The sequence below is a fragment of the Scyliorhinus torazame genome, chromosome 2, assembly GCF_047496885.1.
Source record: "Scyliorhinus torazame isolate Kashiwa2021f chromosome 2, sScyTor2.1, whole genome shotgun sequence".
NCBI lineage: Eukaryota > Metazoa > Chordata > Chondrichthyes > Carcharhiniformes > Scyliorhinidae > Scyliorhinus > Scyliorhinus torazame.
Window position 1 is genome coordinate 375,994,687 of NC_092708.1, and position 27,908 is coordinate 376,022,594.

Genomic DNA, 27,908 nt, shown 5'->3' on the forward strand with positions numbered 1-27,908 from the left:
GTTTATTATACTATGATAAAATTGACTAGTCCTGAGCTAGATGTTCTTTAATACACCAACTCAGTACTTGTCTCTGTTCAAGAACATAACATGGTATCTGGAGGGTGATCAAAAACTAAAGATCAGAAGTGTGAACATTTGAAGGACAATTTGGTGAAATTATGCTACAAGAAAAACGTGGAACATAAGGAAATCTCGGAAAATGAAAAACCAGTGCAAGAAGAAGGTGGAAAGTTTAAAAACTCCTGAATAGCTTTGAGTAACTATCATTGTAAGCGCAGCCAGATGAAAGAAATATATCATTGTTGCTAACGGTAGCAGGTCCGCAGGTGAATGAGATTTATAACACCTTCGTATATAATCGAGAGGACGAGAGTAAATGCTTTGATACTGTGATAAACAAATTTGATGAGCATTGCACGTCGAAAAAGAATGAAACTTTTGAGCGATACATATTTACAATGCGCACGCAGAAGGCGGGCGAGTCCTTGATAGTTTTCATACCGACCTTAAGTTAAAAGCACAAATGTGTAACTTCACAACTTTAAAATTCTTGATGATTCAGGATCAAATTGTCTTTGGAATAAAAAGTCGAGAGTGTCTTTGCATGAGTGTCCCTTATGGGAGAATGGGCTTCAGTTAGAAGACGTGATTAAAATTTGTCACAAAGTGCAAAGGAAAAAGTCATTTTGTTAAACAATGGTTCACAAGCAAAAATATTAATGAAAGGAAGTCAATTAATACAATTGATGACATTAATTTGGAATGACATAATTGATGCAGTCTCAGATGAAAACAAGGCAAACACAGACAAAAAGAATAGAATGTCGCCTACAAGCGCAAAAAGTGTGAAAAATGGTAATGCAACAGTGACAAAGGACAAATGGACAGTTTCTTTGTTGATAAATAGATCGCTTATCACTGTGAAGTTAGTCACAGGAGCAAGAACAAACCTCATAGGCAACAGTGATATCAAGACTATGCAATTAAAACCGAGAATATTGAACAAACCAATTTTCTTAAAGGACTATAATGGTCAGAAAATTGACACATCGGGAATGTGTGAATTTGATGTCCAAGTAAAAGCTAAAGTTCACAAAGTAAAATTCTCGATAGTAGCTGAAGATCATGAGTCATTGCTAAGTGATGAAGTGTGTGAAGCACTGGAACTGGTAAAAAGAGTGTATAGCACTGACTGTGCACTGAACACACACAGTGGATCATTGGAGTCTATTGTGCAGACTTTTCCAGAAATAGCCCACGGTTTTGGTGTTTTACCTTCCACTTACAAGATTCAATTAAAAAGTGATGCTTAACCAACGATACATGCTCCAAGAAGAGTTCCAGCACCATTACGTGACTGTCTAATGGTTGAATTAGACAGGATGACACATCTTGCCATTATAAAAAAGATTGAAGAGCCAACAGATTGGGCCAATTCGATGGTATCTGTAAAAAAAAAGAAACTATGTTCTTGGAATATGTATGGATCCCAAAGATTTAAATGCGAATATAAAAAGGGAACACTATCCGATACATAAAAGAAAGGAGATCACAAGTGAAATGTCTGGTGCAAAATATTTCCGCAAACTTAATGCTTCGCAAGGATTCTGGCAGTTCAAGCTAGATGAAGGAAGTACCAAGTACTGTACGTTCAATACTCCGTTTGGTTAGTATTGCTTTCTTCGTATACCCTTTGGCATAATCTCAGCATCAGAAATATTCCACAGAGCGATGGAACATATTATTGAAGGCATTCAGGGTGTTCGAGTATACATCAATTATATCACAATTTGGGGTTCCATCCAAGACGAACACAATGACAGGCTAATTAGGGTATTACAAAATGTCAGGAAAAATGGGCTACGACTCAACAAGGCCAAATGTCAGTTTGGTGTAAAGGAAATAACGTCCCTATGAGACAGATTATCTGCTCAAGGAATAGAGCCTGGTGACATGATGGGAGGCATAGTAGCACAGTGGTTAGCACAGTTGCTTCACAGCTCCAGGATCCCAGGTTTGATTCCCGGCTTGGGTCACTGTCTGTGCGGTGTCTGTACGTCTCCCCGTGTCTGCGTGGGTTTCCTCCGGGTGCTCCGGTTTCCCCCCACAGTCCAAAGACGTGTGGGTTAGGTAGATTGGTTATGGTAAATTGCCCTTATGTTAGGTTGGGTTGCTGAGTTACGGGGGTAGGGTTGGAGGTGTGGGCTTAAGTGGGGTGCTCGTTCCAAGAACCGGTGCAGACTCGATGGGCTGAATGGCCTCCTTCTGCACTGTAAATTCTATGATACAAGCCATCATAAATATGCCTCGACCTACAGATAAAAAGGGAGTACTAAAAGTACTGGCCATGATCAACTTCATTGGAAAGTTCAGCAAAGGCAGCATGTCTTTGAGATGTCCTGAAGAGAGTGAATAACTTCACTTGGACTGAACAGCATGAACAAGAGTGGATAACACTAACAACAGCAATATTAACATTTTTCAATCCAACAAAAAATACGAAGATTTCAACAGATGCATCGGAGGATGGTCTGGGTGCACTAATAATAATAATAATCTTTTATTGTTGCTGCAACAGGAAAATGGTAGTGATTGGAAACCAGTAGCATATGCTTCAAGATCTATGACAGGACCTGAATGTTGTTATGCACAATAGAAATAGAGTGTTTAGGGTTAGTGAATGGTTTGGGGAAATTCCATAGCTACATATATGGCCTACATATATGTTCATTGTCGAAACAGCTCATAGACCACTGGTTGCAATAATCAAGAAAAATCTCAGTGAGATGTCGCCTCACATTCAACGTCTAATGATGAAACTTCAGAGATATGTCTTTGAATTAATCTATACACCTGGGAAGCACATTGTAATAGCGGATGCTTTGTCTAGAGCTACAACTGCACAGGATGACAATTCCATTGGAGAGGATGTGCAAGTTCATGTAAATATGATTACAGAAACACTACCAGTGTTGAATGCAAAGTCCAAGACTTATTGTTGAAGAAACATAGAAGGATGGAGTATTACAAATGGTGATACACAATCTCAACAGTGGATGGCCGAAAGGTTCATCTTCTAATTATCATCCCATATGATCAGAGCTAAGTGTAGCAAATGGTTTATCACTGAGGCAAGAGAGAATTGTAATTCCACAGTCGGCGCAAGGAGTTGCTACAAAAGATTCATGAGGGTCACCTTGCAATCAAGAAATGCAAGCGAAGAGCGCGAGATACTGTATTTTGGCTGTGAATAAACAAAGACATACAGAACATGGTTGAAAAGTGTACCACTTGTCAACGATATCAATATCGATAAGCAAAGGAACTGATGAAAATAGGTGAAATTGTGTAGTTCCTAGACCAAAGGTTGAGATAGACTTATTCTACCTTGATGGTAAAGAATATTTGCTAGTAGTAGACTATTCCTCATATTATCCAGAAGTAGCACAATTATCTAGCTCGTCAGCAAATTGTGTAATCATGCACACAAAAGCAATGTTTGCACGATATGGTATACCTGAGGTAGTAATGGGTGATAGTGGACCATGTTTCAACAATAAAGAATAGAAGGAATTTGCACAGCAATATGATTTTAAGCATGTAACATCAATTCCATTATACCCGCAATCAAATGGCAAAGCAGAAAAAGGGGTTCTGATAGTCAAGCAATTACTGAAGAAGGCTATGGACAGTAAAGATGACATATATTTAGCACTGCTAAGCTATTGAAATCTCCATTAAGTTGTGGTTAATCGCCAGCAGAAATGTTGATGAGTCGAAAACTACGAACAACTCTGCCATGCCAGACTAAGCAATGAGTAAAAGGAAAGGTGAAATCTCAGAAGAAGAAACAAAAGAAATATTATGACAAGTCTACCAGGAGTCTGAAACCTTTGAAAACAAATTACATAATGAGAGCGGAGGATCCTGATGGCTGGTCAAAATGTGCTAGGTATTGCAGAAAACAAGTCCAAGGTCCTATGCTGTGATAACTGAGCAAGGACAGGTTTTAAGGACGAGTAGAAGAACACTCTTAAAAGTGAAACAAACTGTTGCTGAACAGCAAGGCGAGGATGCATATGAAATTTACATTCATCAAAACCGACACAAGCAGTGAACGAGTCAAATGTCAATGTACGACACAAGCAGTGAACGAGTCAAATGTCAATGTACAGAATGATGTTCAGAACAATGATACAGTCATAATAGATGTACCTACAGAAGTTCAGAACTGTCACTCAGATTCACCAGATTTACCATAGTTGAGTCGATCAACGAGAAACTGGAACGGATAAATCTGTGAATGGATAATATAACTGTCCATGATGTAAATACATTGTTATGCATATAATATGTAATATTTATTGAACTAATGTATTATATGTTTTCTTCAAAATCTCAAGGAATGGGGATATAATGATATGCATAAGCAAGTGTATGTGTAAATATGAATAGCCTCTGACCAGTAGATGTCAGGCAAGTGATAGCACGTGACACTATATTGGGGGGAGTCTGGAGGAGAAATCGAGGTGGCTAGTCGTGTTTTTATTAGTAGCAGTTTGATATCATTAGTTTTCTACCACAGTTTATTATAACTATAATAAAATTGACTAGTCTTGAACTAGATGTTCTTTAGTACGCCGACTCAGTACTTTTCTCTGTACAAGAATGTAACACGGTACCTGGAGTGGTGATCATAAACATGGAGGTTTAGGCACTCGGTGGGGAGAGGGAATATTCCTTCTTCTCCCATGTAAACCGGGTATACTCGCCTATCAAATTTTTTTTTCTTGTTAAGGTTGTTTTGACGAGCATTGTGGGGCAGAATATTCGGGAATAGTGATCTTGGAACACGCGCTACACTATTTGGATGTTAGGTTTAGGTCGGGGCAGGGTGGAGGTTGTATTCGGCACTTTTGGCGAATAAGGAGTTTTGTGATAAAGAACTATGTTGAGCTCAATCAAAACGGGGAGGTCTCTTCTGCCACGTTCTAGGAGTCATTCAATGCAGTGATTCGGGGGGGGAGGAATTAATTTGTTTGAGGCCCACAGCGATAGGATTGAGAGTGAAGAGAGTTAGAAATTGCTGAAAGGTATTTTAGATGTGGATCGGTGGTTCTCGGTGGCCCCGGCGAGGGAGATTCTGGTGGAAAGGAAGAAACTGGTGGGGCAGTGATGTAGGAGCGGTTTCAAGACCTATGTATTGAGTCAACTTCCATATGGGGCTCAACTCAGTGCAGAGGAAAAAACACAACGACAATCAGGACAAGATGGCTATTTAATCAAGCTTGTTACATGTAGATAGAGAACAGACTGGATATCTGCCAAGATCTGTTCTGCCGAACAAAGACCAGAACACAGTACTTATACAATGTTCAAAAATCAATAGCCCACCCCAATTGGATGCGATCCAATCCCTGAAGCTGCTACGTTTAAACTTATCCAATAGAATTGCAAGCAGTGTTTAGACTTCACCCAATAGAATTGCAAGCAGCGCATGATTGATCCTCATCCTGACAGCTATGCTTACTAGTAATTTGCTGTGCATTCATTGTCTGTGAAAAGCAGGACAGCAAAACCAGCTTCCTGCATTTGTTTCACAAAGACAAGATATCAGAAGTGATGTCCTTCCGGACAAGTTCGCTATCCTAAATCCCATTTGATTACTTATTACTGCTATGTCCTAAAAATACGTGTTTAATGGTTAATAATGATTACTCAGTCCTATAATTCATCTCAATCCTTAATAAAGTAACTTATGTAAAGTTACTCTAGTGGCATGCTAACTATTCAGTTTTAAGAGGTATCATCGCTGAACCCCCCCCCCCCCTTTAATCCCCCCCTTTTTGCCCTTGGCTAGCCCAAGAATAGGCCATTAAAGAGACATACTGAATTTGTTGGAGTCCGGCTGATATGTGGAATAGTCAACAGGTAAGAGCTGTAACAGTTCCTCTTTAACTAGGGGGCAACAGTCTGTCTGCCATTCCCTCATGCGGCATCTGAGGCAACACGAACAATATAAACAGCTGCAAAAGTATAACAATGTGCGATATAATACGTATCCATGGATGGATATTGGCATTCAGTCCCCAATTCCATATTTTAGAGAAAAAGTTCTGTGACTGAAACAGTTCCGCAGCCTTCTCGGCGTGAGTCTGGATGAGCTCCCGCTCCTTATTTCAGAGATGGTCAATTTGCGTTGCCTCCTTCCGAAGTCCTTCCCAATCGGTCCGCAAGCGTGGAAGTCCCTTCTGGACAGATCGGTGAATCCACTGGTCATCGTCAGTTCGCTCGCGGTCATCCGCATCCACGATGGACATATCCCTGTATGGAGTCAGTTCATGTCGGCCAATGGTAATAGACTCAGATAAATTGGTTAGAACAACATTATGCCCAGGCAATTCACACACAATGCCTCGCTTGGTATAGTTGTTATACAACGTAACTCTAAACTGTCATATAGTCATGAACTACGCCAGAAGCGTCCCGACTGTCGGTGTACACATTGATTCGCTTTCCCTTGCCCCATTCCAGGGCCTTTGTTAGAGCTATTAATCCAGCTATTTGTGCTGAGTGGTTCCCGGGGATCTGTTCTCCTGCAATCAACTCACCTTCACTATCCACTATAGCCCATGCCGTACGGGGCTCCCCTCCTATATACTTCCTTGCTCGTGATGTGCTCGCCATATTTGGGCATGATTCAAACTCGCCATCAAGAGTGGGCCGGTTAGATCGCGAATTGATTCGGGCGCAAATCTTGATTTTGGCCTTTCCCGCTATTTAACTGGCACTCCCAGATCCGCGCCAGGTGCAAGGCGGTGGCAAAATCATGTCCTTCATATTGTTGTGCGTGCCTAAATATTTTGTCTTATTCATTTCATAATTTCTGAGCTCTGTGTTGCAGTTATATTGTTTATTCTGCAGATGTGAATGAATGCAGTGAGGAGGCTAAGTGTTCAGGGGGCCAATGTATAAATACAGATGGATCCTATATGTGCCGATGTGAAACAGGTTTCACACATCTACCTGAAGCTGAACAGTGTCTAGGTAAGAATCAGTTTAAAAATATTAACAACTTTATTTCTCACTTTTGTACTTTAGTAATGAAGGACCTGTGTTATAAAGTAAATTGTACAATAATGATTGTTTTAGATCAGGCATATTATAAATGTCGGTGCACATACATATGTACACATTTCAAAAAATTGCAAACGCATGGTAGAAAAATTAGAAGGAAGTGACTAAGCCTATCTCTGTGTTAGCTCTTTTGTTTAAAATGCAGCCAACTATATTTTGTCACAGGCTGTTTCAAGCAGTAACTTTCAATACCAACCAATGTTACCTTCCGAAATGCCCATCATAGGCAAAAGAGGAATTAGACCTGCTGTTATCTCCTGTCCATTATACCACTGAAACTAGCAAACATAGGGTTTTGCTGACAAACTCTGCAAAAATTCTTTAAATAGTTATCTCCACCACTCCTGACCCCAGCCACATCTCCACCTATCCCATAGAATGTGGCATGAGAAATATGACCAGAGACTGCTCGCATTTTAGAATACCGAACAAAATGTTCCTGTTTTTGGAAATTGCATTGTACTTTGCATTACAGCCTGTAAAAGATTGTGCAGATTTCCTATATTTTCAGTGAAAATCAAATATTGATGTGCTTTAAAGTACCTAGAGAAGAATGGTTGCTTAAATTTTAAAGGTCACATTCGTCAACCATTCTACTGAGAAAAGGTATCATTCATTAACGACTTTCGCCACCCTCTTTTTGTTCTTTGAAATTTGTAATAAGGGACAGGATTTTCTGGCCCCATCTGTCAAAGGGATCTTCCAGTGCTCCTGAAGTCAGTGGACGTTTGGCTGACTCACCACATCCGCCGTGATGGATTTCGCTGCACTGGGGCTGGAAAATCCCGGCCAAAGGCAATTCATTTTAAAATGCATGAGTTTATTAAGCAACATGTCACTGTTGCTAATTATCACCAACTTTTGGATTTGCTTGTATCTACTTAGATATTGATGAATGCAGTTTATATGACAGCTCAGTGTGTGGGACCTGGAAGTGTGAGAATACAGTTGGCTCCTATCAGTGCATCGTAGGATGCCAGCCTGGTTTCCAACGGACAGCTATTGGAGAATGCATTGGTGAGTATTCTTGAAGAATTAAGATCTGTCTGCTAGATTTAGAATATTTTATTAAGTATTTCACACTTTGTTAATTCTAGAACTTTTTAACAACTTGCTTTTAATGTAGCTCGTTTTTCTTTTAATTAAAAGTATTTAGTCATCTATGTTATGTTTCCCTTCAGAACATACTTTTCCAACATAATTTTGTTTTTCTCAACTGAGGTTGATTCAATTGACAAGAACCTTTTGTTCTTGAAAATAGATCCTTGGTTTTTCTATGTCCATAGGTCAATCCTAAACCTTTTGAGAAAATTAGTAGAAACAAACCAAGAGGTAATTTTAACAAATTGTGCTCCCATCAATATATGCATACTTTGGGCACTCTCAAGAATTCACTCATTGGCCATGTTGAGGCATGAAGGTCCATATTCAATAATAATAATCATAATAATCGCTTATTGTCACAAGTAGGCTTCAATGAAGTTACTGTGAAAAATAATGTAAAAATAGCCTACTTCTCTCGTTATTCTCCAGTTCTGGGCTTCAATGGTGAGACTGGGATTTATTGCCAACCGTAGTTGCCTTTAACTGAATTCTTACTGGGCCATATTAGAGGTTAAGTTAAGAATCAGCTATGTTGGAGTGGGGCTGGAGTCACATATATGCCAGACAGGTAACAAGAACAGGATTCCTTCCCTCAAGGATATTAGTGAACCTTTTGGATTTTCATGACAGCCTGACAGATTTGTCGGTACTTGTCCTGGTTTTGTTTCTAGGTTTTTGCTTCTCTTTTAGTTGTGTTGGGATCACAGACCGTTTTTCATATTCCACCAACATTTAGATGGGCAGTGCTAGGCAAAGTAAGTAAAGTCGCCATAACCCCAGGTGACCATAGACTGCTTTTCCCTTTGAAGGGACGAGCTATCTGGTGGCAATGTAACCTGAGGATCACCACACCTCAGGTGAGGGGCAAGGTTGAGAAGGTGGGCCTTCATGAATATTCTAAGCTGGTACAGGAAATGAACCTCGCTGTTGGCCTTGCTCTGTATCACAAATCAGCTGTCCAGCCAACTGAGCTAAACTGGCTAGCTAAACAAGACATGACCTGCTGAAACGATAGTTGAATAGAAATATTATAAAAATGTTTTTTTCCTCAACTGATTAAAATTCTCAAGCTGCCATTGTGGGCTCTGAACCATGAGGCTAAATTATTATCCTAGGTTTGGAGGAGGGTGTGCCAGCAGTATCTTGCTGCTGGTGTCGGTCTGCTGGCATGTTTCTGCCTCTAGCCTGTTTTCAGGGATGTGGCTTTTGTTGGGTGATGGCTACCTACCCACCAGTGATGGGCAGACCATTGAAAGAATCAGAATGCCAATTGGGGTAAATCTTCACATGTCTGGATTTTAAAGGAGACAGATGGGCCTCCCAATGTGACTGAAGCTTATAGATGGAATACTGATGGCCTCCTGGCTACGGGCTCTCCCAACTGGGGTTCCCACTTCCACCTTAATTAGCTGCCACCTTGAAAACCTCTTCCAGGATCCCAACATGACTATTTTTGGATTCCTGCCCTGGAACTCAGCCCAATGTTGGAATCAGAACTCCAGAATGAAAATTCAGCCCATTGGCGGGATTTTCCATTCCCTCCACAGAATTCTGGCTGAGACGAGAAAACTGGCGTACAGCTCACAGGCTGCACAGCATCTGGCGTGTGGTCCTCACTGTCCCACTTGCAGGGTGGGGCCAGAAGAAAGCAGCAGCCGGGAATCCCGGGATCAGGGCGGCATTTTTAAAAGGCACCCAGATCGCCGATAAAACACAGGAACCCACCCTACACGGAGACACCTCACTCCTACGGACACGGGAGACCATCTCACCTCACGCACAAATTGAGCCCTCCCACACGCACAAGGGGACTCCCCCCTCGCCCCCCCCCCCCCCCCCCAAACTCCCTAAAGTCGAGTAGAATGGAGGTACCTCATGGAGGTGCTTGAACGGTTTGGGTTCGGAGAGGGATTCACCACATGAGTGAAGCTTCTATACAGCGCTCCTATGGCAAGCGTATGGACAAACACCACCAGCTCCGAATACCTTCGGCTGCACAGGGGAACAAACCAAGGGTGTCCACTATCACTGCTCCTGTTCACACTAGCAATTGAGCCGCTGGCTATCGCCTTTAACTTGGCAGATTTGAGGATGGGCATCCGAAGATGGGGTAGAGAGCATAGAGTTTCAACCAAGCAGATGACCTGCTCCTCCATGTGTCGAACCCCCTAGCCAGTATGGGAAAGATAACCGGACTCCTCAGGGAGTTTGACACCTTCTCAGGTTCCAAACTCAACCTGGATAAGAGCGAAATCTTCCCGGTAAACCCCCAAGAGAGAGGAGCAGAGCTGGAGGAATTACCATTTAAAATAACCGAGACCAAGCTCGGGTACCTGGGGGTCCAATGGCCCACACCTGGTAGAGGTTCCACAAATGGAACCTCTCCAGCCTAGATGGAGGAGATGACGAAGGACTTGCAAAGATGGGACTCATTCCCTCTTTCGCTAGCTGGAGCGGTGCAGACAATCAAAATGAACATGTTGCCTAGGTTCCTCTTCATATTTAGATCACTCCCGGTCTTCATCCCCAAATAATTCTTCACCAAGGTTGACAAACTAATCGTAGCCTTTGTCTGGGGGGGGGGAGGAGTACCTAGAAATGCAGATGTCCATTTTGCAAAATGGGTGTCACATGGGGGGAGTATACCCTACCAAATCCTCTGTTCTACCTCTGGGAAGCCAACATGGAGAGGGTGAGGGGTTGGCTAAGGCAGCCGGAGGTGGATTGGGTTCGAATGGAGGAACCCTCCTGCACGGGGACCTCTCTCCAAGCGCCGGCCACCACACCACTCCTAGCACCCCCCACACACACACTCCAGGAACCCGGTGGTAGTGGCCACCCTGAGGACGTGGAACCAGTTTAGAAGCCATTTTGAACTGAGCAAGTTCTGTCCACAGAAGGGGCCCCCATTTGCAATAACCACAAATTCGCACCAGCAGGTGTGGACCCTACCTTTAGGACGTGGGGAGGGGATGGAGGAACGCTGATGTTGGAGTACATGTGCGTGGATGACAGACTGGCAACCATGGGGGAACTCACAAAGGAGCTCCAACTCTCAAAAGGGAACAAGCTCAGATATCTGCAGCTATGCAACTTTCTCCACAAGGAGACAAAAGAGTTCCCCACAAAGACCCATGAACACACTACTGGACATGATGGTGGGGCTGGACTGGTTAGGGACGACAAGTGCGGTGACATATACAGGAGGCTCATGGAAAAGGTTAGGACTCCACTGGATGAGATCAGACAAAAGTGGGGAGAGGAATTGGGCACGGAGATAAGGAGAGGACTCTGGATTGAGGCACTGCACAGAGTCAACTCCACCTCCTCTTGTACTGGGCTAAGCCTGATGCAGCTCAAGCACACACCTCACCAAGGCACGCATGAGCGGGTTCTTCTTGGAGGTGGAGGACAAGTGCAAAAGGTGCTGGGGGGGTCCAGCCAACCACACCCACATGTTCTGGTCATGCCCCAGACTCAGGGAATTCTGGATGGTCTTATTCGAGGCAAAGAAAATGGATACTGAGGCACTCCTGGCTTGATTTTCTAGGGCTGAGAGGATTGGATTCCAAAAACCACAACCATATTCCTTTGTGCTGGGTATTTTTTAAAAATAAATTTAGAGTACCCAATTATTTTTTTCCAATTAAGGGGCAATTCAGCATGGCCAATCCATTTACCCTGTACATCTTTGGGTTGTGGGGACGAAACCCACGCAAACACAGGAAGAATGTGCAAACTCCACACGGACAGTGATCCAGAGCCGGGATCAAACCTGGGACCTCGGCGCCGTGAGGCAGCTGTGCTATCCACTGCGCCACCATGCTGGCCCCTCCGTTGCGCTGGATATGACTCCAACTAGTGGAGATTTTTCTCCTAATTTCCATTAACTTCAGTTTTGCTAGGATCCCTTGATGTTAACTCGGTCAAATGCTGCCTTGATGTCAAGTTCAGTAACTCTCACCTCACCTCTGCAATTGAGCATTCTTATTCATATCTGGAGCAAAGCTACTTGATCTTTACCACCCATTTTACACCTCTGCCTAAGTTGAAAGTAACATCTGTAATTTTTGTGTAATTCTATGCACAATAAGCCTCTACATGTCCAAGTAATTTGTCAGTGAAATTCAAACCTTTTAATCTTTAACATGATGCAAAATATGATCTCACAAGTGAAACCCAAGCTAGTCTTTCTTTTTACCCATACCTGACATCTGTGACTGAACAATAGCCAGAGTTCATAAGTGAACAGTTTTCTTTCCCACCCTGAAATTGAAGCTATCACATCATTGGGACAGTTGAGCAAAATCTGTTTATGTATTCACCAAGGCAACAGCAGTGATTTCTTTGTTCCATCTTATTCAGCTTATTTCATGCTGCATAAGAATATTCTGTGGAAAAAAAGTGGGAAAGGCAACCAAAATTATACTATATTCTAGTTTTTTCAGATTTCCTCCAAATTGTTCTGCATTTTGAGAAACTCCACCAAACCCCAGTGCATTACATTATAAGATTTTGGCACCACATCAGTCAGGTTGGTTTGGGTTGGTATCCAGTTAAACGATTACCAGTACTTCATTGTTTCTCTGGAGGACCCAACCACTTGATTTATTGTGATTAGACTTGAGCATTGGAAAATATTATAAATGGGTTGCTCTCTATTCTTAACAATGTTGATGGCTACTTCTACATTACAGCAGCCCTTTTCTTATCTGGCCAAACTAGTTGTAATCAGAGCATAGATATTATTGCATAACATTGATTAACATTGGGAATTTGACGAGGCACTAAAACCAAACCCCATTTATAGATTTAGTATCTGTAGGGCCTGATATTTACTGAGGCAAGATTATCAAGTTACAGGAATGGGAGGTGAGAGTGGAGTTCTTGTCAGAAGTCTATATTTTCCAATGGTATTGAGTTTTAACTCCATGGCATGCACATATTATCTTACAGACTCCCCACCCAGATTCCAGCCTGATTGAAAGTTTAGGCTCCCTGTGAGGCAGGGAATTCTTCAGAAGAGGGCCAGTAGGAACTGCTCAGGGTAGAGATCACAAGGGTGGAGGGGTGGGTATAGTTGAGGTGAGAGTGACTGCCCTTAACATCAAGGCAGTGTTTGACCGAGTATGGCATCAAGGAGCTCCAGCAAAACTGGGGTAAATGAGAATCAGGAGGGGAAACCCTCCGCTGGTTGAAGTCATACCAGACACGATGCAATGTTGAAATGAGGTCAGGAGCTGAGTGACTCTGGCAGAACCCAATTTGAGCTTCTTTGAGCAGGTTATTGCTGAGTAAGTGCCGCTTGATAGCACTGTTGATGACTCCTTCCATCACTTTGCTGATGATGGAAAGTAGGCTGATAGGGCAGTAATTGGCTGGGTTGGATTTGCCCTGTGTCTTATGTACACGATACACCTGGGCAATTTTTCACATTGCCGGTTAGGTGCCAGTGTAGTAGCTGTACTGGAACAGCGACAAGTTCTGGAGCACAACCCTTCAGTATTATTGCCGGAATATTGTCAGTGCCCATAGCCTTTGCAGAATCCAATGCCTTCCGCCGTTTCTTGATATCACATGGAGCGAATTGTATTGGCTGAAGTCTGACATCTGTGATGCTGGGGACCTCCAGAGAAGATCGAGTTGGATCATTCACTAGGCACTTCTGGCTGAAGATTGTTGAGAATGCTTCAGCCTTGTCTTTTGCACAGATGTGCTGGGCTTCTCCATCATCGAGGATGAGGATATTTGTGGAGCCTCCTCCTTCAGTGAGTTGTCCATCACCATTCACGGCTGGATGTGGCAGGTTTGCAGAACTTAGATCTGATGCTTTTCTTGTGGAATCGCTTAGCTCTGTCTATTGCTTGCTGCTTATTCTGTGTGGCATTCACGTCGTCCTGTGCTGTAGCTCCACCTGGTTGACACCTCATTTTTGGGTATGCATGGTGTTGTTCCCGTCATGCTCTCCTACACTCTTCATTGAACCAGGGCTGACCCCTGGATTCGTGGTAAGTGTAGAGTGGGGAATATGACATGTCATGAGATTGCAAATTGTGCACGAGTACAATTCTGCTGCTGCTAATGGCCCACAGCTCCTCATGGATGCCCAGTGTTGAGTTACTAGATCTGTTCAAAATCTTTCCCATTTAGCACGTTAGTAGTGCCATACAACACGATGGAGGATATCCTTAATGTGAAGGATCAATGCAGGAGTTCCTCAGGGCAGTGTCCCAGGCTCAACCATCTTTAGCTGCTTCATCGATGACGTTCCATCGTAAAGTCAGAAATGGGGATGTTCGCTGATGACTGCACAATGTTCAGCACCATTTGTGACTCCTCAGATACCGAAGCAGTCCATGTCCAAATGCAACAGGACGTGGACAATAACCAGGCTTGGACTGACAAATGACCAGTAACATTTGCACCACACAAGTGTCAGGCAATGACCATGTTCAATAAGAGAGATCCCTCTCTCACACATGTGTACGCTCACCCTTACATGCGTGTGCTCACCCTTACATGCATGCACTCACCCTCACATGCGTGCACTCACCCTCACATGCGTGCGCTCACCCTCACATGCGTGCGCTCACCCTCACATGTGTTTGCTCACCCTCACGTGCATGTGCTCTCAACCTCACATGCACATGTGCTCACCCTCACATGCACATGTGCTCACCCTCACATGCATGTGCTCGCACCCTCACATGCTCTCAACCTCACATGCGCATGCTCTCACCCTTGCATGCATGTGCGCTCACCCTCACATGCATGTGCTCTTACCCTCACATACACACACTCACCCTCACATGCTCTCACCCTCACATACGCATGCTCACATATGCGTGCTCTCACCCTCACATGCACATGCTCACCCTCCCATGCATGTGCGCCCACCCTCCCATGTACGTGCGCTCACCCTCACATGCACGTTCTCACCCTCACATATGTGGGCTCTCACCCTCACATGCACGTGCTCACCCTCATGTATGTGCTCACCCTCACATGCACACTCTTACCTTTAAATGTGAAGTTTTTTAAAAATCAGTGCTATTTCACTCTTGTTACAAGTCTGAGGGTCATCATTATACCATTTGTGCTGCCAACCTGATTTTACAATATAACATTGTCACAGTGAGGTACGTGTTAAGGGAGCAGTTTGATTGACAGTTTCAAATCCTTTTGGAAGATATATTTGTTTTCATAAGAGATGCAGTACATAGGTGAAATGCGTGTTTTCATTAGGAAAGGGATTAACTACTTAAGTTAAATATTTGCTCCTATCAGGGATTAGTTGAAGAATTTCAATGTATTGAATGTTTTTTTATCAATGAAAGTGATTTTTTTAAATGAGGACTTCATCAACAGACACACAACTTTATGTCAGTATGGCTCCTGTGGTTTGACCAAGGTAAATAAAGGCAAAGAGTGATGGATGGGGGTATGGATTGACATGAGTTAGCACTGAGTTGACATTATGCGATAAAGAGTTATGGGGATGAATGGGAGCAGAGGGTGACATGGGGTGTGGGGGGGCATTGGGTGGGTACAGAGCATGGGTTGCCATTAGAGATTATGGGAATCCTTGGAGGGTGAGTACAGGGACATAAGTTATGAATGGTCTATGGGGGTGGGAGGAATGAGGTGGTGGGGTTGGCATTGATGGGGCATGTGTGGTTTGGAGGAATGAGTGGGGTGAGGGCTGGAGGGATGTTTTTGTTTTATTGCTTTTCTTTGAATCTTTCCCACAGTGTCAGAACACAGAAGCAGAACTTCTGGTCAGCCCATGTCCGCACCTGGCAGCTTCCACACTCATTTCAAGGGTGGCGGATCCAACTTCTAATCCAGCCCGCCATTAGAACATAGAACATACAGTGCAGAAGGAGGCTGTTCGGCCCATCAAGTCTGCACCGACCCATTTAAGCCCTAATTTCTCCCTATTGTTATTAGCTAGGGTTTAGAGAATCCCAAAGTGTAGCATGGAGTTCACCTGACCCACAACTTTTAATAGATTGTGATATGGGGAGCACACGGCCCACCCTACAGGTGTGGTGCAGCAGAAATCGAAAAGTATTGTTTAAAGCAAAACAATGTTTATTCTATGAATTCAAGTTAACCTTTTTAAAACATACAGTGAACATCTTAGCAACCATTAATTCAAATACAACCCCCAAAGAATACAACACTAAGTAATGCTTAATAACTTCCCAAACAACATCCAGAAGACAAAAGAAACACCTTTTAACAGAAGTACATTAGGTTCATATTCACTACTGAGAACATTTATAATTCTGAATTCACCAAATGATGAAGAGATAGTCTTTTGATGGAAGAGAGATCAACAATACACCTGCTCTGACTGGCTTCAGCTCCAACACTGAAAACAAAACAAAAAACACACCCTGCAGCAAACAGCCTAAAACGAAAGTAAAAAGCTGACAGACAGCCCAGCTCCACCCACACTCTGACATCACTGCAGTAATAAACACCCATTTCATCCGGGTACTCTCACATGACACTATCTCCCTAATCCAATAACCCCTCCTAACCTTTTTTGGACATTAAGGGCAATTCAGCGTGGCCAATCCTAATCTGCACATTTTTGGACTGTGGGATGAAACCGGAGCACCCGGAGGTAACCCACGCAGACACAGGGAGACTCCGCACAGACAGTGACCTAGCAGGGAATCAAACCTGGGACTCTGGCGCTGTGATGCCACAGTGCTAACCACTATGCTACCATGCTGCCCTGCAAACCCACTACTCTTCCATTACACATTTTGATTTATTACTTTATGCCACTACTAGCCTTTCACGCTGCCATTTAGACTTCCTCTATTTTGTGACCTACACATCTTTGTTGCAGTCTCTCCCAGCTCCTGCCTATCACTGACCTTCTACTCTGCAGCAGCTGCTCCGACCCCTCTTATACAGTATACGGGTCTCTTTTTCGCAGGTCAGGTTCAGGGAGCCGGGAAAACCTGGCCCAGGAGCGAAATTCTGGGCTATGTTTTTATTTGTGGAGAGTAACATTTCTGGAAGCAATCAACATATAATATTCATCAAGAAATGCAACAGGGCCATGCAATTAGAATTTGGAAGAATCCTATTAATTCAAAAGGTGATGAGAATGTGGAATTTGTTTCCACAGCGAGTGCTTGAAGCATTGATGTATTTAAGGGGAAGCTAGACAAGTATCTGAGGGAGATGAGAATAAAGGATTACAATGGTAGATTTAGATGAGGAAGGATTCAATAGACCATGAACATAGCATGGGCTGGTTGGGCTAAAAGGCCTGTTCCAATGCTATATAGAAAGGTCTTCTATTAAGGGGCATTAATTTTTAATTTTAATTTTAGTAATCTTTATTGTCACAAATAGGCTTACATTAACACTGCAATGAAGTTATTGTGAAAAGCATTAGTGAAACAATTGGGGTTTTATGATAACCCAGGATCCACTATTACTGATATTAGCTTTTTAAACCAGATGATTTATTCAATTAGATTGATTTAAATTCCCACAGGCATTTGATCTCTCATCTGCAGATTATTATTTCAGACATCGAGGTTACTCGTCGAGTAGCATAAATACTATGCTACATGTTTGAATTATGTTCAAAACTATGATCCCCAAAACATTATTTTTTAAGTGCTTGGAGCATGCAAGCATGAGCATATGCTACCTCTTAAGATTAACAAGTCTGGAAAGAAAGGTGTATAAGTGTCTCAGTGGACTAACATACTCCCTGAACACTTAAAATATGGCTTAATATTGGACAGGAGACTTACTGAACTTCTTATGAACTTAAAGTACTATGGCACTTACTCATGAAGGAAGTCTCACATTCCTTGCATTTAGTGCACTTTGGGATCAGTCAGGAAGTGACTAACCTTCTGCTGCCATTTTCATGCCAACGTGCACCTAAAGCCAATTTGTGTTGAAGCAAGAATGACACTCTCACAGCACAATTTTAGCTTTTATTTGTTAATTCTGCAATATTACTTTAGTCAAGCTCTCCAGTATGTATTAGTCTGATTGTACACCATGCTCAATGCAAATCAGTAATATCTGTTATGGGCCAGGGATTACAGAACCCCAAAGTGTGTCATGGAGTTCACCTGACCCAAAACTTTTTTTTTTTTAAATATATTTATTAAAGTTTTTTGACACTATTGTTCTCCTTTACAAACAATAACCACCCCCCCTCGTAACAAAAAAAAAACGAGAAATCGCGCAGAGCAAAATATATACATGGCAAAATGATATATTTACACAGCTTTGTACACTGGCCCTCACCCGTACGTGCCAGTTTCCCCAACCCTTCATGTTATCTCTTGCTCATCCACCCTCCCAGGCAGTCCCCCCTTTCCCCCCCCCTTCCCCCCCCCCCCCCCACCCCCCCTCCCAGGACGTCCCCCCTCCCAGGGTTGCTGCTGCTGCTGACCGACCTTCCTCTAATGCTCCACGAGATAGTCTAGGAACGGTTGCCACCGCCTGTAGAACCCCTGCGCAGACCCTCTCAAGGCGAACTTAATCCTCTCCAACTTTATGAACCCAGCCATATCATTTATCCAGGCCTCCAGGCTGGGGGGCTTCGCCTCCTTCCACATTAGCAAGATCCTTCGCCGAGCTACTAGGGACGCAAAGGCCAGAATGCCGGCCTCTTTCGCCTCCTGCACTCCCGGTTCGTCCACTACTCCAAATATTGCTAGCCCCCAGCTTGGCTTGACCCGGACTTTCACCACCTGAGATATTGCTCCCGCCACTCCTCTCCAGAACCCCATCAGTGCCGGGCATGACTAAAACATATGGACATGGTTCGCCGGGCTCCCTGAGCACCTTCCACATCTGTCCTCCACTCCAAAGAACCTACTCAACCTCGCCCCCGTCAAGTGCGCTCTGTGGACCACCTTAAATTGTACCTGGCACACGAGGAGGAGGAATTAACCCTACCCAGGGCATCAGCCCACAGACCTTCCTCGATCTCCTCCCCCAGCTCCTCCTCCCATTTACCCTTCAACTCTTCTACCAGCGCTTCCCCCTCTTCTTTCAACTCCTGGTGTATTTCCGACACCTTGCTCTCCCCGACCCATACACCCGAGATCACCCTATCTTGACCTTCTTGTGCCGGGAGCAACGGGAATTCCCTCACCTGTCGCCTCTCAAAAGCCCTCACCTGCATATATCTAAAGGCATTTCCCGGGGGTAACTCGAACTTCTCCTCCAGTGCCCCTAGGTTCGCAAACGTCCCATCGATGAACAGGTCCCCCATTCTTCCAATCCCCGCCCGATGCCAGCTCTGGAACCCCCCGTCCATCTTCCCCGGGACAAACCGGTGGTTACCCCTGATCGGGGACCACACCGATGCTCCCATTGCACCACGGTGCCGTCTCCACTGGCCCCAGATCCTTAACGTTGCCGCCACCACCGGGCTCGTGGTATACTTTGTCGGCGAGAGCGGCAGCGGTGCCGTCACCAACGCCCCCAGGCTCGTTCCTTTACAGGATGCCATCTCCATCCTCTTCCATGCCGCCCCCTCTCCCTCCATAACCCACTTGCGGATCATCGCCACATTTGCTGCCCAGTCGTAGCTCCCCAGGTTTGGCAGCGCCAACCCTCCTCGGTCCCTACTGCGTTCCAGGAACCCTCTCCTTACTCTCGGGGTCTTATTCGCCCACACAAACCCCATAATACTCCTGCCTACTCTCTTAAAAAAGCCTTCGTGATCAGGATGGGAAGGCACTGAAACACAAACAGAAACCTCAGAAGGACCACCATTTTGACCGACTGTACTCTACCTGCCAGCGAGAGCGGTAACATGTCCCATCTTTTGAAATCCTCCTCCATTTGCTCCACCAACCTCGTCAGATTCAGTTTATGTAGGGTCCCCCAACTCCTGGCTATCTGGATCCCCAGATACCGAAAGTTCCCCTGACACAAAACTTTTAATAGATTGTGGTATGGGGAGCAGACGGCCCACTCTACAGGTGTGGTACAGCAGAAATGGAAAAGTATTTTTTTAAAGCAAAACAATGCTTATTCTATGAACGCAAGTTAACCCTTTCTAAAACATACAGTGAACATTTTAGCAACCATTAATTCAAATACAACCCCCAAAGAATACAACACTAAGTAATGCTTCATAACTTCCCAAACAACATCCAGAATATAATAGAAACACCTTTTAACAGAAGCACATTAGGTTTACATTCGCTACGGAGAACATTCATAATTCTGAATGCACCAAATGATCAAGAGATAGTCTTTTCATGGCAGAGAGAACAGCAGTACTCCTGCTTTGTCTGGCTTCAGCTCCAACACTGAAAATGAAACTAAAACACACCCTGCAGCAAACAGCTTAATCCCTACAGTAAAAAGCTGACAGACAGCCCAGCTCCACCCACACTCTGACATCACTGATAAACACCCATTTAGTGAAGGTACTCTCACATGACTTATCATAGAATCCCTACAGTTCAGAAGGAAGCCATTTGGCCCATCAAGTCTACATCGATCCTCCAAAAGAGCACCATACCTAGGCCCACACCCCGGCATTAATCCCGTAACCCCATCTAACCTGCACACCTTTGGACTAGTTTGGCCAGTCCTGCAGATCTTTGGATTTTGGAATATGGTCGGAAAATTAAACATTAAATTTGGAATGCAAGTTACTCGTGTTTGTGATACAACATAGGCTGAAGTATCCTAATTACCTTTCACTCAGAAAATGCTCATTATGACTTCTCCAACTGTGATTGACCTCAACATAGCCCCACAGAACTGCCAGCATTAAATACATATCCAACTTCTAAAATATCTAAAACTAACAAAATGTATTTTGCAGTGATGCAGTGTGTAAAATGCTGAGACTTTGAGATTTGGTAGAAAAAGTATTCCAGTTCCTAAAGGAAACTTGTCTAATTTACCTTTGAGGAATGTTATAATGCCTGTTTACTTTTGTGTGACTAGTCACTGTTCACTATTATGGTTAAGTTCAAGCATTCACACTTCAAGTCAATCCAGTATATGTAGTCCTCCAGCTTTGAAAATATAAATTTAATACATACAATTTAGATGTTGACAGGTTTAGATCGCACACCTGTGGGGTTGAGGCAGAAAATTAGCCATGAATGATATTGAATGGCTCCTATTTCTTATGTTCTTATGATAATCATTACTTTTAGTGGCTAAATGCTGTGCTTAGTGGGAGGTTGTGGAGGGACGTGGTTGGTTGCAAGGGATAGAAATATGGAAAGTGTAGGAATAGAAAGAGAAATCGCAGGTCAGCCCTGCTCCACAGACGCTGTTATGTACAGGCATTGACAGCAACTTTGGAGAATATTATAGATTTGAACTGCCTTGCTAGCCCAGAGGAATAAGGATGATACGTGGAAACGACCACTGTGAAACTTTAATACATTTGATTAATATACATTTAATTGGCAATGGATTGAAGGGTTATGGTGAACGGGCAGGACTGTGGAGTTAAGGCCAGAATGAAATCAGCCATGATCGAATGGCGCAGTAGACTCGATGGGCCAAATGGTTTATGAACTTACGAACTTATCGGGAGCAATTCTCCTGCCTCGTTGCCCTTTTGGTCGACTAAAAAGAGGCCGGTGAATAGCGGGAGAGGCCGAAAACAAGAACCACGCCAGGCGCCAAACAGTTTGCGATGCAACCGGCCTGCTCCTGTAGGCGAAGTCGGGAACTCGACGTAGTGAGGCGAGAAACCAATTATCACCCTTAAACCCTATTCCCATAAAATTAACGTGAGCCACCCCATATCCAACGGCCTCCCGTCGTTCATCAGTCTCCCCAGCAAGCGGTCACGCTGGTGCCAATTAGTACTCCTTTTTAAAAACGTGAACCTCGCAGAAGGACTTCTGCTGGGAGCTGAGGAGGTGAGTAGCCATCTTTGCACACAGGCAAAGAACCTGAGGCATTGAGCTTGCGACTCCAATGCCCGGCGGGGGGGTGGGGGACCCTCGGCTGGGGGTGGGGGGACCCTCGGCTGGGGGTGGGGGGACCCTCGGCTGGGGGTGGGGGACTCTCGGCTGGGGATGGGGACCCCCAGTTGGGGGTGGGGGACCTTCGGCTGGGGGTGGTGGACCCTCCGCAGTGGTGGGCCACCATGAGAGGGTGGGGGGGGGCAATTGGGAGGGCAACTGCATGCGGCGCCACCATGTCAATTCCTGGATCGTGTGTATCCATTCTGGGGGCAACCCTTGTCCCTGCCCGTCTGCCCCAGCAACCACACATGACCCCCACTGGCTGCCGAGGCCTCTGATAGGTTGTGTTGCCCCATTATGTATTTTCTTTTATTCACTTTTCTTCTCATGTACTTAATAATCTGTTGAGCTGCTCACAGAAAAATACTTTTCACTGTACCTCAGTACACGTGACAATAAACAAACACTTCACACAACCCAAGTGGATTCCCGTGGGTGGGTGGGCCATGTAGCATGTGGGAGTCATTGCCTAGCATTCCAATAAGACCATGATGCCTGGACACTGCCTGAACACTGCAGGAGGCAACACCAGACATGCAGCATCTAACATCCGAACACCGAGTGCATGGGACACGGCTTCGGGGACATGTCCACATCTGGTGGGTGGGAGAGTGCCATGGGGAGGGGATCAGTGCCCGATCCAAGTGACGTTATGGGCGGGTGGCCAGGGTACAGGGTCTGGGGTTTGGTGAGGGGAGGCTGCTGCGGCTGAGAGTGCAAGGGCAGGGCCTTTTGGGTGGGGGAGTGGGGGGGTGGGATCAATGGGGGAGTGGAGGGACCAGGGTGGGAGCCGCCGTTGTCCGCCGGTCTTACACCCTCTCCTAATGTCTTACAGATATTGAACGCTATTGCAGGGATTTTGGACATAAAACTTGCCATAGTGGTGCTGCTGCTCGGCTGGGCAACCAGACGCCGGAGACGGCGGCAGCATCAACGTCTGCAGGTGCTCGAGGCAGCGACCCACGTGTCGGACCTGGCCATCCATCAGGCAGGGCGTGTCCCAGAGGGGAAGTCCCACGATGGCCCAGGGTGTACAGGTGTCGCTGATCGTTTGAACTGATGACAGACAGTGCATGCTCTAGGTGGCACCACCTCAACAAGGAGATGTTGAGGCATCTAAGAACATAAGAACTAGGAGCAGGAGTAGGCCATCTGGCCATTCGAGCCTGCTCCATCATTCAATGAGATCATGGCTGATCTTTTGTGGACCCTGCTCCACTTTCCCATCCGAACACCAAAACCCTTTATTCTTCAAAAAACTATCTGGGCGCTATTCTCCCCCCCCCCCCCCCCCCCCACGCCGGGTGGGAGAATCGCCGGGGCGGCGTGCGAATTGCGCCATGCCGCCCCGACCCCCACACACGATTCTCCCACCCCCCCGGAAACCAGCGGCGCGCGATTCGCACCGGGCCACTTGGAGAACCGGCGAGCGGCGGTTCTCCGGCCGGATGGGCCGAGCGGCCGCTACGATACGACAGGTTCCCGCTGGTGCCATCCACCCCTGGTCGCTGCCAGCGAGAACTCTGCGGGAACGCTGGGGGGCGGCCTGTGGGGGAGGGAGGGGGGCTCCTTCACTGGGGTGGCCTCCGATGTGGTATGGCCCGCGATCGGGGGCCACCGATCGGCGGGCCGGCCACTCCCCCCCGGGCCTACCTCCTTCCGCGCGCGGCCCCAGAACACGGGCCCCATGTTGGTGAGGGGCCGGCCTGCGTAAGACATTGCCCGTGCATGCGCAGGATGACGCGGCCCTAACTCCGCATGCGCAGGATTGGGCTGCCCCAACTGCAAATGCGCGGGTTGGCGCGGCGTCCATTTGGCGCCGCGTAAGGACGCTGGAGCGGCCCCCCCCCCCCCCGAGTCGTGCCCGGGCCCTGTTCGCGCCGTCGTGAAACGCGACGGTGTTCACGACGGTGCGAACACTTGGCCTCCGTATCTGAGAATCGCCCCCTTCATCTTTATCTTGAAAACATTTAATAAAGGAACCTCAACTGCTTCACTTGGTAGGGAATTCCAGAGATTCACAACCCTTTGGGTGAAGAAGTTTCTCCTCAGCTTAGTCCTAAGAGGCTGCAGAGGAGGTTCACCAGGATGTTGCCTGGTATGGAGGGTGCTAGCTATGAAGAAAGGTTGAGTAGATTAGGATTGTTTTCGTTGGAAAGACGGAGGTTGAGGGGGAACCTGATTGAGGTCTACAAAATTATGCGAGGTATGGACAGGGTGGATAGCAACAAGCTTTTTCCAAGAGTGTGGGTGTCAATTACAAGGGGTCACGATTTCAAGGTGAGAGGGGGAGAGTTTAAGGGAGATGTGCGTGGAAAGTTTTCTATGCAGAGGGTGGTGGGTGCCTGGAACGCTTTGCCAGCGGAGGTGGTAGAGGCGGGCACGATAGCATCATTTAAGATGCATCTAGACAGATATATGAATGGGTGGGGAACAGAGGGAAGTAGATCCTTGGATAATAGGCGACAGGTTTAGATAAAGGATCTGGACCGGCGCAGGCTGGGAGGGCCGAAGGGCCTGTTCCTGTGCTGTAATTTTGTTTGTTCTTTGTTCTAAATCTACTTCCCCTTATTTTGAGGCTATGCCCCCTAATTCTGCTTTCACCCGCCAGTGGAAACAACCTCCCCGCATCTATCCGATCTATTCCCTTCATAATTTTATATGTTTCTACAAGAACCCCACCCCCGCATCCTTCTAAATTCCAACGAGTACAGTCCCAGTGTACTTAATCTCTCCTCGTAATCCAACCCCCTCAATTCTGGGATTAACCTAGTGAATCTGCTCTGCACACCCTCCAGCGTCAGTACGGCCTTTCTCAGGTAAGGAGACCAAAATTGAACACAATACTCCAGGTGTAGCCTCACTAACACCTTATAGACTATAAGTCCTTGCAGACTTGGCACCACATGAAGGAGGAGGACACCCGCTCCCGGTGGTCATCAAATTTACCTCAGCCCTGAACTATTACGCCTCGGGATCATTCCAAGGCTCGAGCAGGAACCTGTGTGGGATCTCACAGGCCACAGCCCACAGGTGCATCTGATGTTTGCCCAGGCGAAAAACTACATCAACTTTGACATGGAACAAGCTCAGCAAGATGCCCGGCTGCAGGTTTCTCCACCATTGCCGGGTCCAGTGGGTAATTGATGGTACGCATGTTGCCCTACATTCACTGGGCCATCTGGCAGTGCCCTACGTTAGCAAAAAGAAATTCCACTCCCTCAACATACTGCTCGAGTGTGACCACCACATGAAGATCATGCACGTGTGCGCACCCTTCCCGGAAAGCTTCCACGACAGCTATATCCTGGGGCAGTTAGTCATCCCTGGCCTCTTCGAGGACCACCCCAGGATGGGTGGCTGACTCTTGGGGATAAGGGGTACTGGCTGAGGACCTGGCTAATGATGCCAGTATGGAGGCAGGAGACCGAAGCGGAGACCCGGTACAATGAGGCCAATGTGACCAACCAGGCTGTCATTGAGCGGTGCATCGGACTCCTGAAGATGTGATTATGATGCCTCAACTGCTCCGGTGGTGCCCTGCAGTGCACCGCTCAGAGTGTCGCCCACTTTGTGGTGGTCTGCTGTGCCCTCCACAACCTTGCACAGCAGCGGGGCGATGTGTTGGAGGTGGAGAATGAGGAACATGTGGGCACCTCTGATGAGGAGGATGACGAGGTTGATGAGCCAGCACTGAACCATCAGTGGCTTGAGGACGAGCCCAGGGAGGAACGAGCCGGAGGCTGCAGGTAGGCGGCAGCAGGAAGGGTCGGGCACGCGCAGAGGGCCAAGGAGGCCCTCAAAATCGCCGCATTCACTTAGGACATGGCCTGGTCCACCATCGCTACCTTATGCACATCCCACCCCATCTCCCACCCTCCCAGGGTATGTGTTCCATCACTCCAAGGTGCTGGAACTGTGTCGACACCATGAGCAGGTAACTGTCGAGGGCAGAGAGGGTGATAATCTGCAGACAGCTGTGTGCCAGTACTCCTCAATCTATGCCATAGTCTGATCTCTGCCCGTCTGCAAAGTACTCGCTCACACCCATCACCTGCACGCAGTGTGCCCTGGAAGGGGGGGATGCCTAGAGGTCATCAAGGTCAGCCTGGTACTGGGTAACATCCCCCCGTGAGGAGGACATTCTGTCGAGACCCTCAGCCATGGCCGTCACCGACTGCGCGACACCTTGTGAACCTGCACTAATGGAGCCTCAACGTGCACCAAGCTCTCCACTGCGGTCGCCACCCTAGCAGTGTTGGCCTCAGTGCATTGCGGCAATATCTCCTGTATCCGTAGCCTCTGGGATCCTCCAATTGGCCATGGATGTGCTGGAGCCTCACTCTCATCTCCCTCTGAATGTCCTCACTGCTGCCTATTGTCTCCAATCAACTCTGGAACACCTCTTCCATAGGCTCAGCATTCGGCTGGGACCCAGTAGACCCCCGAGTACTGTCTCCTGCCTCCACCTGATGTGCATCAGCAGCTGTGTGGTGCACACCAGATTGTGCCCCAGAAGCCTGACCACTAACATTTCCCACCGAGGTGCGTGTATCTGCGCTGGTGGAGGGTGAGGATGACAGCTCTGACGCCTCGCTCATGTCTTCCTCGGAGCTCCCCTCGAGGGAGACCGGAGAGGGTGCTACCCGGGATGGGCCGGAGCCATCGACTGGCGGACCTGCAGGAGAATGGACATGTGGTCAGTGAGAGGGATGGGTCAGACAGTAAGACAATAGCAACTCATATTTGACAGGTCCTTTGGACGGAGCCCAGTGGTTCCTTACTTCTGGGGCGTCCACCAACCTCCGCATTGGCTCTGTCCTTGGCCACTCTAGTAACCTCCAGGGAAATTCCTCGAAGGAGGTGAGGATTCTTCGGTCCGGCACAAAATCACCAGTCTGGGCCATCTCCCAGTGATTGTGGAAGAGCTTTTCCTGAGGAGACACAGAGAGGGCATTGTTAGCCACACACGTCGTTCACAGTGGTGGGAGGGGGGGTGTGAATGAAAGATTGGGGGTGTTGAAGGGAATGGGGGTGAAGGTCGGGTTGGAGGGTTGAAGGGAGAAGGGGATGGAGGGAGGGTTAGAGGTGGATGCTCACGTGGGGGTGGAATGATCTCGGTGGGGGAAGGGCAGAGAGGGCATTGGTATCTATTCACCCGTGCTGCCCGGTGTAGATTGTTGACCTTTTTCCAGCACTGGAGGCCAGTCCTCCTGGTCACAATCCTGGAGTTCACAGCTGCCACCATATCGTCCCAGGCAGCACTGGCTGCCCTGTGAATGACTCTCCGGGACCCTCAGGGGAGCAGGACATCCCTCCTGTCCTCCACTGCATCTAGAATCCTGGCCAGATCTGCATCCCGGAATCTTGGGACCAGTCTCCTGGGCGCCATTGTTGCGAGCTGGCTGGGGTTGGTTCAGCAAGTGAAGCGTAAGTGCTGCTCGATCTTGTTAGTGGGGGGCTGGCGAGTGGGGTGCCAGTGAATCAGCTGGTGAGCCTTCATTTGCAGCGAGAAGCCCATGGGGCCTCGTTAAGTTGACCAATTAACGTTGAATTGCGTTGTTGCCGGCCTCGCTAGGTCGAGCATCGGGAGGCTCGCAGCAGTTCCCGCTCGCTACCTCACTTCAAAGTCTTTCCAGAGAATTGTGC

The 27,908-nt window shown here is 46.5% G+C and overlaps 1 protein-coding gene across 1 annotated transcript in view; it reads left to right on the forward strand.

Moving 5' to 3' along the window:
- LOC140404691 (latent-transforming growth factor beta-binding protein 2-like) overlaps positions 1–27,908 on the forward strand; it is a 685,726-nt gene that overhangs the window by 553,566 nt on the left and 104,252 nt on the right. Inside the window, exons 25-26 of the mRNA XM_072493356.1 lie at positions 6,928–7,050; positions 8,026–8,157. Of these exons, the coding sequence (XP_072349457.1) occupies positions 6,928–7,050; positions 8,026–8,157 (255 nt within the window). The remainder of the gene's footprint in view (positions 1–6,927; positions 7,051–8,025; positions 8,158–27,908) is intronic.